The sequence below is a fragment of the Bufo bufo genome, chromosome 6 (genome assembly GCF_905171765.1).
Source record: "Bufo bufo chromosome 6, aBufBuf1.1, whole genome shotgun sequence".
NCBI lineage: Eukaryota > Metazoa > Chordata > Amphibia > Anura > Bufonidae > Bufo > Bufo bufo.
Genome location: NC_053394.1, coordinates 184,341,844 through 184,355,361, shown reverse-complemented (window position 1 = coordinate 184,355,361; position 13,518 = coordinate 184,341,844). Strand labels below are relative to the sequence as shown.

The window sequence follows — 13,518 nt, the reverse complement described above, 5'->3', positions numbered from 1 at the left end:
CACTTGCCACCAGTTTGGCCATATTTCAGAGCTGCAACATCACTGGAGTGCCCAAAAGCACAAGGTGTGCAATACTCAGAGACATGGCCAAGGTAAGAAAGGCTGAAAGACGACCACCACTGAACAAGACACACAAGCTGAAACGTCAAGACTGATTTTTCTAAGGTTTTATGGACTGATGAAATGAGAGTGAGTCTTGATGGGCCAGATGGATGGGCCCGTAGCTGGATTGATAAAGGGCAGAGAGCTCCAGTCCGACTCAGACGCCAGCAAGGTGGAGGTGGAGTACTGGTTTGGGCTGGTATCATCAAAGATGAGCTTGTGGGGCCTTTTCGGGTTGAGGATGGAGTCAAGCTCAACTCCCAGTCCTACTGCCAGTTTCTGGAAGACACCTTCTTCAAGCAGTGGTACAGGAAGAAGTCTGCATCCTTCAAGAAAAACATGATTTTCATGCAGGACAATGCTCCATCACACGCGTCCAAGTACTCCACAGCGTGGCTGGCAAGAAAGGGTATAAAAGAAGAAAATCTAATGACATGGCCTCCTTGTTCACCTGATCTGAACCCCATTGAGAACCTGTGGTCCATCATCAAATGTGAGATTTACAAGGAGGGAAAACAGTACACCTCTCTGAACAGTGTCTGGGAGGCTGTGGTTGCTGCTGCACGCAATGTTGATGGTGAACAGATCAAAACACTGACAGAATCCATGGATGGCAGGCTTTTGAGTGTCCTTGCAAAGAAAGGTGGCTATATTGGTCACTGATTTGTTTTTGTTTTGTTTTTGAATGTCAGAAATGTATATTTGTGAATGTTGAGATGTTATATTGGTTTCACTGGTAAAAATAAATAATTGAAATGGGTATATATTTGTTTTTTGTTAAGTTGCCTAATAATTATGCACAGTAATAGTCACCTGCACACACAGATATCCCCCTAAAATAGCTAAAACTAAAAACAAACTAAAAACTACTTCCAAAAATATTCAGCTTTGATATTAATGAGTTTTTTGGGTTCATTGAGAACATGGTTGTTGTTCAATAATAAAATTAATCCTCAAAAATACAACTTGCCTAATAATTCTGCACTCCCTGTATAATGTTCTGCAGCAGCTGAGGTGTGTATTACTTGTTCACTTCTGTGCTGGTGACGGTCGCTGTTCTGCCGTCATAGGAGCACAACAACGAAAATCACTGCAGTTCCGGATCTGGCACTTCATGGACGACAACACCTGAATGATCCCGCTGACTATGATGAGATCTGTCAGGTTTCCATCTTCCAGGCTATAAAATTGTGTCCAGCATTTATGACCTGATCCACGAATGAGGCCCCAACACAGATGTGAACGAAGCTTTATATGTTCTGCAGCAGCTGAGGTATGCATTAGGAGGTTCTGACAGTTCATAAGGCAAGGGGGGCTATGGTGGCACTGGTATACTATTATGCCAGCACCACCATAGCACCCCCAATGAGCTGTGCCTGTGTGCTGCTTATAGTGGACAGTGCCCTCAGACAATGAATGGGGACAATCAAAAGCGGGGTTTTTCCCGGTATTGAGACCCTATGACGGATCTCAATACCGGAAAATAGAAACGCAAGTGTGAAAGTAGCTCCTAATGTCTACACGGCTGCAACTGCTGGGGGTATGGCAGGGGAGAAGCCAGGGCAGGTGGTGGGATGGGCCAGTGGACGGAGTTAGTGGGGCCCCATTAAGATTCTTGCTATGGGGCCCAATGATTTTTTATGTACGCCCCTGGCTTCCGGATACGTTCTCCGGGGGTAGTGAGAATTTTGTTCGCTTTAGAGAGGCTTGCAAACTCCATTTTCGCCTACTTCCCCATTCCTCTGGTGATAAGGAGCAGAGGGTGGGGATCATCATCTCGCTGCTCAGAGATAACGCTCAGTCTTGGGCCTTTTCGCTGCCGGTCGGGGCATGGCCCCTCTGATCGGTGGATGAATTTTTTGTAGCCCTGGGGCAGATATATGATGACCCGGATCGCATTGCTCTGGCTGAATCTAAACTGCGTCTTTTATGCCAGGGTAAACAGTCCGCAGAGATATATTGTTCAGAATTTCGGAGATGGGCAGCTGATACTGGTTGGAATGATGCTGCACTCCGAAGTGAATTTTGCCATGGTCTTTCGGAAAGATTGAAAGATGCATTTGCTTTTCATGAGAGACCAGCCTTGTTAGAATCTGCCATGTCTCTAGCTGTTCGTATTGACAGGCGTCTTAGAGAGAGAGAGGAGACTACTCTTTCCTGTCATATTCAGTCCAAGGACAGTGGGGCTGTCTCATTCAGTGCGCAGGGGTCTCAGTCTCTCTCAATCCCCTCTGAGGAGGAGGCCATGCAGCTGGCTTTGCTTGCCTCTGATAGTAGAGGATTCAGCTCTCAGAGGAGGGTTTGTTTCTGTTGTGGGGGTATAAATAAATGTTTGCCCCTGTAGGAAATTCATGGAGTTTTCTGAGGGTAATAAAAGAATAACAAAAATAAAAAAACCAACTTTCCATTTGCTACTATTGGCAAGGTTGATTTGGAAATTGAAGGTTTGCCGTTTGCTTGTAGTTCCCGTTTTCTCCTACCTGCCAGGGTGGCGCTAGACAGCAAGAACATTGTTTGTGAGATTTTTGTAGATAGTGGAGCAGCTGTCAATCTCATTGATAATCAATTTGCAACAACGCATGGTTTCCAGGTATGCACTTTGGAAAAGAATATACCTGTTTTTGCTATCGATTCCGCTCCACTTTCTCAAAGATCGTTAAAGGGCATAGTTCACAATATCCGTTTGACTGTGGGTGACGCTCATGTTGAGGATATGTCATGTTTCGTCTTAAGCGGATTACCTACTCTTCTAGTGTTGGGGCTACCCTGGCTCACTAAACATAACCCCACCATTGATTGGCAAGCAAGGCAAATAAATGGTTGGAGTGAGTTTTGCAGAGAGAATTGCCTCACGGAGTCTCTTTCAGAGGTTTTTACCAAGACTGTGCCATCTTTTCTCTCTGAATTTTCGGATGTGTTTTCCGAGAGTGGTGTCCAGGAGTTGCCCCCGCACCGGGAGTACGACTGCCCTATTAATCTCATCCCAGGCGCCAAACTTCCAAAATCACTTTTATACAATCTTTCCCAACCTGAAAGTCGCTCAGCGTACTTATATCTCTGAGAGCCTGAGAAAGGGAGACATCCGACCCTCGAAGTCACCTGTTGCTGCTGGGGTTTTTTTTGTTAAGAAAAAAGATGGTTCTTTAAGACCTTGTCTGGATTTCAGGGAGCTGAACCATATCACGATTCGTGACCCATATCCGCTTCCTCTGATCCCGGACCTGTTTAACCAGATTGTTGGGGCTAAGGTTTTGTTCTAAGTTGGATTTAAGAGGGGCATACAACCTAGTCAGTGTCAGGGAAGGGGACGAATGGAAGACGGCCTTCAATACCCCTGAGGGTCATTTCAAGAATTTGGTTATGCCCTTTGGTTTGATGAATGCTCCGGTCATCTTCCAACATTTTGTGAACAGCATTTTTCATCATTTAATGGGGAAATTTGTACTGGTGTATCTGGATGACATTTTTATTTTTTCTCCTGATTTCAAGACTCATCGAGACCACCTACGTCAGGTCTTGCTGATTCTGCAGGATAATAAATTGTACGTTAAACTGGAAAAATGTGTGTTTGCGGCTCTGGAGATTCAATTTCTTGGTTTTCTTCTCTCCGCTTCTGGTTTTCGCATGGACCCTGAGAAGGTCAGCACTGTGCTTGATTGGGAGCTTCCTGAGAATCAGAAGGCGCTGATGCGGTTTTTGGGTTTTGCCAATTATTACAGAAAGTTCATTTTGAATTATTCCTCTGTTGTTAAGCCACTCACTGATATGACTAAAAAGGGGGTAGATTTTTCTTCGTGATCGGTAGATGCGCTTAAAGACTTTTCTAGTATCAAAGAGAGTTTTGCTTCCACTCTCATTTTGGTACAACCTGATGTCTCTCTACCTTTTATTGTTGAGGTGGACGCTTCTGAGGTGGGTGTGGGTGCGGTCTTATCTCAGGGTCCCTCTCCTGCCAAATGGCAACCATGTGCCTTTTTCTCAAGAAAACTCTCCTCTGCAGAGAGAAATTACGATGTGGGAGATAGGGAGTTGTTGGCCATCAAATTAGCTTTTGAGGAATGGCGCCATTGGTTAGAGAGAGCCAGCCACCCTATTACTGTGTTTACAGACCATAAGAATTTGGCCTACTTGGAATCGGCCAAGCGTCTGAATCCGAGACAGGCCAGATGGTCTTTGTTCTTTTCTAGGTTTAATTTTGTTGTTACGTTCCGCCCTGGGGTTAAAAATGTGAAGGTGGATGCCCTGTCACGTTGTTTTCCGGGAGGGGGGAACTTTGAAGACCCAGGTCCCATTTTGGCTGAAGGGGTGGTCGTCTCTGCTCTTTATCCTGATTTGGAGGCAGAGGTTCAGGCAGCCCAGGCAGAGGCTCCTGCTCTTTGTCCCCCTGGGAGGTTGTTTGTGCCTCTTGCTTTACGACACAAGGTTTTTAAGGAGCACGACGATACTGTTCTTGCTGGGCACCCGGGGAGCAGAGCCACAGTGGATCTCATTGCTCGGAGATTCTGGTGGCCGGCTCTGGTGGCCGGCTCTTTGTAAGACGGTTGAGGGTTTTGTGGCAGCCTGCGAGACCTGTGCTCATGCCAAGGTCCCTCATTCACGGTTCTCTCCTCCCGTTACCCATTCCTTCCCATCCTTGGAGCATCTGTCCATGGACTTCATTACGGACCTGCCTCGTTCCTCAGGGAAGACTGTGATTCTGGTAGTTGCAAAATTGCGCATTTCATTCCCTTTCCTGGGTTACCCAATACTAAGACGCTGGCGCAAGCGTTTGTTGATCGCATTGTTAAATTGCATGGTATTCCTTCAGACATCGTTTCTGATAGGGGCGCGCAATTTGTTTCCAGATTCTGGAAGGCCTTCTGTTCTCGCTTGGGGGTTCGGTTGTCGTTCTCTTCTGCTTTTCACCCGCAGTCGAATGGTCAGACCGAACGCGTCAATCAGAATCTGGAGACATACAGTACAGACCTTCTCATTCAAAGAGTTTTCTTTATTTTCATGACTATGAAGGCATCAAAACTATGAATTAACACATGTGGAATTATATACATAACAAACAAGTGTGAAACAACTGAAAATATGTCATATTCTAGGTTCTTCAAAGTAGCCACCTTTTGCTTTGATTACTGTTTTGCACACTCTTGGCATTTTCTTGATGAGCTTCAAGAGGTAGTCACCTGAAATGGTTTTCCAACAGTCTTGAAGGAGTTCCCAGAGATGCTTAGCACTTGTTGGCCCTTTTGCCTTCACTCTGCGGTCCAGCTCATCCCAAACTATCTCGATTGGGTTCAGGTCCGGTGACTGTGGAGGCCAGGTCATCTGGCGCAGCACCCCATCACTCTCCTTCATGGTCAAATAGCCCTTACTTTCAAAGTGTTCCCAATTTTTCGGCTGACTGACTGACCTTCATTTCTTAAAGGGCTTCTGTCACCCCACTAAACATTTATTTTTATTTTTTTGTGTACTTATAATCCCTGTACTGCGATTTATCCATACATAATGTGATTAATCATTTTGGTTCAGTAGATTCTGCTAAAAACGTACTTTTATAATATGTAAATTAGCTGTCTACAAGCAAGTAGGGCGGCTACTTGCTGGTAGCAGCCGCATCCTTCTATTATAATGACGCCCCCTCCGCATGTTGATTGACAGGGCCAGCGAACGGGATCTTTCTCTGCTGGCCCTGTTTGCATTCAAAATCTGGCGCCTGCGCCGTACCTGTCTTCAGTCGGCGCAGGCGCACTGAGAGGAGGACGCTCGCTCGGCCGCTCCATCCTCAATGCGCCTGCGCCGATGACGTCACATCTACACCCGGCGCAGGCGCATTGAGGAAGGAGCGGCCGAGCGAGCGTCCTCCTCTCAGTGTGCCTGCGCCGACTGAAGACAGGTACGGCGCAGGCGCCAGATTTTGAATGCAAACAGGGCCAGCAGAGAAAGATCCCGTTCGCTGGCCCTGTCAATCAACATGCAGAGGGGGCGTCATTATGATAGAAGGATGCGGCTGCTACCAGCAAGTAGCCGCCCTACTTGCTGGTAGACAGGTAATTTACATATTATAAAAGTAAGTTTTTAGCAGAATCTACTGAACCAAAATGATTAATCACATTATGTATGGATAAATCACAGTATAGGGATTATAAGTACACAAAAAAAAAAAACTGTTTAGTGGGGTGACAGAAGCCCTTTAAAGTAATGATGGCCACTCGTTTTTCTTTACTTAGCTGCTTTTTTCTTGCCATAATACAAATTCTAACAGTCTGTTCAGTAGGATTATCAGCTGTGTATCCACCTGACTTCTCCTCAACGCAACTGATGTTCCCAACCCCATTTATAAGGCAAGAAATCCCACTTATTAAACCTGACAGGGCACACCTGTGAAGTGAAAACCATTTCAGGGGACTACCTCTTGAAGCTCATCAAGAGAATGCCAAGAGTGTGCAAAGCAGTAATCAAAGCAAAAGGTGGCTACTTTGAAGAACCTAGAATATGACATATTTTCAGTTGTTTCACACTTGTTTGTTATGTATATAATTCCACATGTGTTAATTCATAGTTTTGATGCCTTCAGTGTGAATCTACAATTTTCATAGTCATGAAAATAAAGAAAACTCTTTGAATGAGAAGGTGTGTCCAAACTTTTGGTCTGTACTGTATCTGCGCTGTTTTGTGGCAGAGAATCAGGAGGATTGGTGTTCTTTTTTGTCCCTTGCTGAGTTTGCTTTAAATAATCGTCCCCAGGAGTCCTCTGATAAGTCACCATTTTTTGGTGCATATGGGTTTCATCCGCAGTTTGGGACATTCTCTGGAGAGGGGACTTCTGGTTTACCTGATGAGGAGAGATTTTCCTCGTCTTTGTCATTTATTTGGCAAAAGATTCAGGGTAATCTGAAGAGGATGATTGAGAGATATAAGCGTGTGGCGGATAAGAGACGTGTGCCTGGTCCGGACCTGAATGTGGGTGATCTGGTGTGGTTGTCTACAAAGAATATCAAACTTAAGGTTCCCTCCTGGAAGTTGGGTCCTAAGTTTATTGGGCCTTACAAGATCTTGTCCGTCATCAATCCCGTTGCCTTCCGTCTTGATCTTCCTCAGACTTGGAAGATCCATAATGTTTTTCACAGGTCCCTATTAAAACCTTATGTCCAACCCACTGTACCCTCCTCTTTGCCTCCTCCTCCGATTGTTGTTGATGGTAATCTTGAATTTCAGGTCTCTAGGATTGTGGATTCTCGCATTATCCACGGTTCTCTCCATTACCTCGTTCATTGGGAGGGTTATGGTCCTGAGGAGAGGATGTGGGTCCCAGTGGCGGACATTAAGGCCACTCGTCTCATCAGGGCTTTCCATAGGTCTCATCCTGAGAAGGTGGGCTCTGAGTGTCCGGAGTCCACCTGTAGAGGGAGGGGTACTGTCACCGCCAGCTCTGTGAGAAGGTCTGTTAGACGTTCTTCGCTACCTCTTGCATGACGTTTTTTGTTTTGGTTTCACTTTGTCATCTCCTTTCCTTCTCCCAGCTGTCATCTATTTGCACTGATTGTCTCCCTTTATATTCCCTCCCATACTTCCTCACTTTGCGGTTTATACTTCTTCCTGGATGAGTTGTTCACTGCTGGATACTGCTTCTCCTGATTCCTCAGATAAGTCTTTTTCCTTTATTTGTGTTTCCTTTCTGGCTTGATTGTAAGTGACCCTGACTCCGTCCGTATTAAGTGCAGGGAGCCGGTGGTCGTGTCCCCTCACTATTATAGGGTTTTCAGGTGTCACATAGTATAAGGTACGTGGGCATGCAATTGTCTACCATAAAGACCTTTGCATGGGCATAGCAGTCAGGGAGAGCTCTAGGGGTTTTATAGGGCTCACCCATATGCTCCTTAGTTTGGGATCAAGCCAGTCGGATGTTTATTTATAAGTTCCAGCTTTCTGCAACACCATCCGTGACACCTACCATCTATTGAAAGTTTTGAAAAGAGGATGTTCTCTGTCAAATGAGTGCCAAAATGTATTATTTGCATAAAACACATAAAGCTGCAATTACAGAGTATAATTTAGCAAATGTGTATTCTGATCAGTTGGAAAATTTTCTGTGTCTTCAATATAGACATTTTAAAACAACCCGTGTTCCATATCTAAAAAGCGCTATTTAGTGTGTTGAAGTGCTCTGCCAAGGAGAATTTGAATTCATTGTGGCTACTACATCCCAGGTTCTTATCCAGGATCAATTCAGCATATGAAGTGTCCAACAAAAACAGAAAACCATGGATCACAAATCGACATGCTATGCATCCGTCTAGCATTGCTTCTCTGTGTAATTAATTGCATAGAGGACAATAACCTAGTTCCTGAGAGCACATGGAAATGTGAGCTTATAACATCTGTTCACATGATGCGGTACTGTGTGGTCACCATCGTTGCTGTGATGTTGTGTTTGTGGGTTGGTAGGGGCCAGTGCCATGGGTATGGTGTGACTACAGGGGTGCTGTTGGACTGTTGTGTCACACGACCTGCTGGTGCAGTGCTGTCTGTGGTCGCCAAGTGGTGCCGCGCCAAATTAGAGCAGGTATCCTCTTGTAGAGGCAACTTGACGTGGTGAGCAAGCTTATGCATTTTGATCAAAATGTATACAAATTCCTCAAGTACAGTATGTAAAATATGGGGCTATATACTATTAACTACACTGAGAAGCAATGCTAATTGTACTGAGAAGCATTGATAGATCGATGTATAGCATGTGGATGTGCGATCCATATTTTTGTCTTTTTGTTGGATATTTCAATTTAGCTTATAACATTATTTTAAGGTATTGCTCATGATATGGCCCATAATGATATATATTTTGCTTGTAATTGGATACAGATATCCATCCAATTTCCACTATTTTAATCTTTGGGTGGTGGACTGTGGCAGAAGCAGCTTTATTAGGAAGCTATGATTTTTTTGTAGTATTAGATCTACTAGAGAGAAGGAGATAGACATTCCATAGGACACAAAAATTGTGGTTCTTGATTAACCCCCTTCAGCTATGCATATCACCTTCTTAAAGGGGTTCTACACGTTTTTTCTTACTGATGATCTATACTCCGGCTATCATCTGTTGAAAAAGGCAGCGCTGCTTGCAGTAGCGCCACAACCTTCTCGCTGTTTTCAGCAGTCCAATGACGTTATGATTTTTTCACTGTCTGGCCGCGGCTCCACCCCATTGAAGAAAATTAGGCTGAGAAGTGAAATAATTGAAATGGATGAGCTGTGAAATAATTGTGATGTCACTGGCCTGCAGTAAACAGTGAGAAGTCCACTGTGCTACTGGGAGTGCCTCTATCTTCTCAAACAGTTGAACGGCAGGGGTCCCGGATGTTGGACCACCACTGATCAGATGCTGATGATCTATCCAAAGGATAGATCATCAGTAAGAAAAGATTGTAAACCCCTTTAAATTCAGCTTTACTGGTGATGGTTTCAATTTTAAATGTTGTAATGGAGCTAAGCAATAAATATAATTTTGTTTATGTTAATATTTGTTGTGAGCTTTTTTGTAAATTTCTCAGAAGTGCTTACAACTTATTCTCAGAATGGAAAGTAAACATTGGGGCCCATAAATTGTATGGGGTCTGGCAAAGGCTTGATTTTGTACTTAAAACCACAAATGAGGTTACCAGCACTAGATTCATATTTGTACTCATGGCAAACCAATGCAGTCTGTGTGATGAGATTGATCCTGGTGTTTATTTGTTTCAGGAATGCAGATACATAAACATTAAAGTTCAGTGTGTAGATCCACATACACTTTGTGTGTACACTCAGATACCCTTACACAACTACACACTTCCTCAAGGCAACAATCAGCCATTGTGTATACAAAGGTTAGGCATAAGGTGTCATTGGATCCATGTATCTATGTGTATATTGACATAAACACTCACTTCTGTATATATACACACATTCACAAATAATTATGTCTTCAAGGTTGCTCCCCCCCTTCTATCCGACTCATTTTCCTCTACTCCTCTACATTTCTCTTTACACTACCAAGAATGCACCATGACTCCCCTGGGACCTGATTGCAGAATGAGTAGCTCTGAGTGATATATACATTGCCAGTTATTTATATAACATGCAAATAAACAAGTTGAAAGCAGTATGTTACATAAGCAGACAGAACAAGTATCACCGTCAAATTTGATATGTATGTATCGGGAGAACAAGACATGCCTGCCATTCTCTCTGGGAAAGTATCAAATATGACCCAGCCAGTCTATAGAAATTATAATAAAATTAAGTAACATGACAGGTTATACTTTGTCACAGTTCACAAACTTTCTGTTAAATCTACATAAATGTAGGTTAAATGGGATGTCAAGAGAGTCAAATATTTTTGGCAAGAGGTCAGGTTTAAAAAAAGTAAGTCATACTCACATCACCAATCCTCTACATTTCACATTCTGAAACACTTATATTCTGATTATAAAATTTTCTAAGGTATTATTCACTAATATTTTTTGTTAGTTACTTTGTGTTGATCGCAAATTTTTATCGCGAATATCAGCACTTCGAGAATTCACGAAGATGTAGAATATAGTGCAATATGTTCGTAATCTAGATGTTATTTTCATCAGTAACCTCCCTTCTTGCTTGTGGGCTAATGAGAAGGCTGCAATATCTTTGTTAGAGTTTAGCAACATCCCTAGCAACCAATAGGAAAGTTGCCTACCCCTTTACTATGTAAGAAACTCCCCAGCAGTCTTTTTCTGGTGTTCTTTTGCAGTTCTAAGAGAGAGAGAGAGAGAGAGAGTAGTGACATTGCTGTGCTCTGTGCTTTCATCTGGATCCTACTCCTTATCCAATTACATTAGATAGTTAGTTAGCTCATATATATAATACAGATAGTTAGTGGGAGATAGGTTCCAGAGTAGGGTGATAGGAATTACTGTACTGTGCATTTTCTCCAGTTTCAGGAAACTTCTAGCAGCTTGAAAAATGTAGCAAAAGTGAGCCACGCCTGTATTGCACACGCAATACGCGCATATTACATTGCCGATTTTCGCAATCAAGAAAATAGTGACAAAATCACAAATTCTCGAATTTATCGCAAATATTAGGCCAAAAATTAGTGAAATATCGCGAAAACTAATATTGCCCATGCTGCTCATCACTAACTAGCAAAGATAAGTGAAAGAGGGAAAGAGGAAAACTCGTGTGAAAAGAACAGATTTATAATTTAATGTGTGATCATAATCTTCTACATTTTATTTTTTATTTTCTTTCTCCTTCCTTTAGCTAAATTATCTTGGTCCACCTTTCAACGATCCTGACTTCAACCCTCCACGTGCTATAGGACCAGAAACTATTCCTAGTGCCTCAGTGGACCTTCATATGTGGCGGAATCTGAATGACAGTCTGCGATTGGCAGAAAACCATCGGGCGTACAGTGTTCTTCTTTGCTACTTGCGCTCAATTGATAGTGAAGTAGCACGAACTGAACTCCGAAGGAGCTTGGGTCGATTCTGTACCAGCTTACAGGGACTCGTTGTTAGTATTGCTGGGGTAATGTCTTCACTGGGATACAATCCCCCACCTGAACTGGCCACTTCTTCTGCTCCTCCAGGTTTAGGATTTGGAAAGAGTAATGACTTTCTACGCAAGATGGAGGACTTTTGGCTTCTCAAAGAGCTGCAGATTTGGCTGTGGAGGTCAGCAAAGGACTTTAATCGATTGAAAAGGAAAGTACCAGCAGTGGTCTCCTTCCGAATGGAATCCCATGGCTTTTAAATATACGAGACTGATGGAACACAAGCATAGTATAAACTTGTGGTTTATTCGGTATCAAGAGGGAAGTCTAACCCACAATAATGTACTTTGTGATAAGTTCAGAATTACAGTTCTTGGGCATTTACCGTAGCTTCCTTATCAATGAGCAAAAGATGGAATATTTGAACTCTGCCAAACACAGCACATGGTAGAAATGATGTCATGATTTTACAAAGTTTGAAACTTAAGTGCGTAGAATTCCTACAATATTTTCTTTCTCAAAACTAAAATGGAAGAAAATGGGCAGAGGTGGAAAGATGTTTCATAAATAGCTGAAGCCTAAGCCATAACCCGACTGACTGGTTATTTATCATTAAAGACCTTTATCAACCACATAAGATAGCATGGGTTCATGCTGTTCTCACAGGTCCATGCTTCCTTGTGCATATCATTACACAGGAAGTCCCCCCTCAGCCAATTTTGTTTATGCCACTCTGAGCCTTTTTTTTTTTTAAAGATACATGTGGGAGTTTTGGATTCCCAGATAATTTTGACTATGACCCAGTGTATCTTTGGTCTTTAAAGAACCAGTAGCTGAATATTGTAGAGGCTCTTATGTATTCCTTGTGTCTATCTGTTTTAGTTCATGTGCCAGTTATGGCTTGTCTGCAGTCTTTGATCCTTCTTCCCCTCTGACATGGCTCTTCCAATGCAACCTACTGTTCATTTCCTATTAGATTTCCAGCTTGCCAGAGACTGCACCGTGGAGTTTCATAACACTGAACTTGCTTTGCTTTGAATCCTGTCTAATGATAGCAATTGATAGATCAGTGACATAGAACCTAACTCATATTGCAGAGTCTCTGCATTCCTATGAGATGCAGCTTCAGCCTACCTGTCCACTGCTGCTCACTTGCAAACAGAATACAGGGGGAGCAGCATCTCATAGAATAAACTGGAGATTCTTCACACACAGATACTTTAGTATACACAGGCAATGTCAGTCAGGTGAGTTTTATACCTAATGATTGTATAAAGTTGCTGATTATATTTCTGCCCTCCTGAACCCTTAGATCAGAAATTATATATTCAGCAGAACCATATGTATGGAGGGTCATACAGAGGAGCAAGTAGGGGACCCTCGTTGCACAGGGGAAGTGTCAGAGAGCAGCCAGGAGGGTTTTGAAAAATGATTAAATTAACCCATAGTTCAGAGTAAGGGCTCGTTCACACAACCACTGCCCCTCCATTGCTGTATTGCGGCGGGTCCGCAATACACAGGGCACCGGCCGTGAGCATTCCGCATCACGGATGCGGACCCATTCACTCGAATGGGTCCGCAAATACGGAGATGCGGTGTGGAACGGAAGCACGGAACGGAACCCCACGGAAGCACTACGAGGGCTTCCGTTCCATGCATCCGCACCGCAAAAAGATAAAACTTGCTCTACCTTTTTGCGGAACGGACAGATCGCGGACCCATTCAAGTGAATGAGTCCGCGATCCGCATTGCGGCTGGCCCACGGTCAGTGCCCGTGTATTGCGGACCGCAATTTGCGGTCCACAGCATGGGCACGGAGGGGCAACGGTCGTGTGATCAAGCCCCAAGTCAGTCACTCTGGAGAGACTGACTTGTCAACAGAGGAGAGCAGGATGTGGACAGTTCGTCAGATTCCG

At 43.6% G+C, this 13,518-nt stretch overlaps 1 protein-coding gene across 1 annotated transcript in view; it reads left to right on the top strand.

Annotated features, from left to right (window-relative positions):
• Window positions 1-13,217, top strand: part of CLCF1 (cardiotrophin like cytokine factor 1) — a 147,647-nt gene extending 134,430 nt beyond the window's left edge. Inside the window, exon 3 of the mRNA XM_040436834.1 lies at window positions 11,371-13,217. Within this exon, the coding sequence (XP_040292768.1) occupies window positions 11,371-11,862 (492 nt within the window). The 3' untranslated portion in view covers window positions 11,863-13,217. The remainder of the gene's footprint in view (window positions 1-11,370) is intronic.
• The last annotated feature ends 301 nt before the right edge of the window (window positions 13,218-13,518 follow it).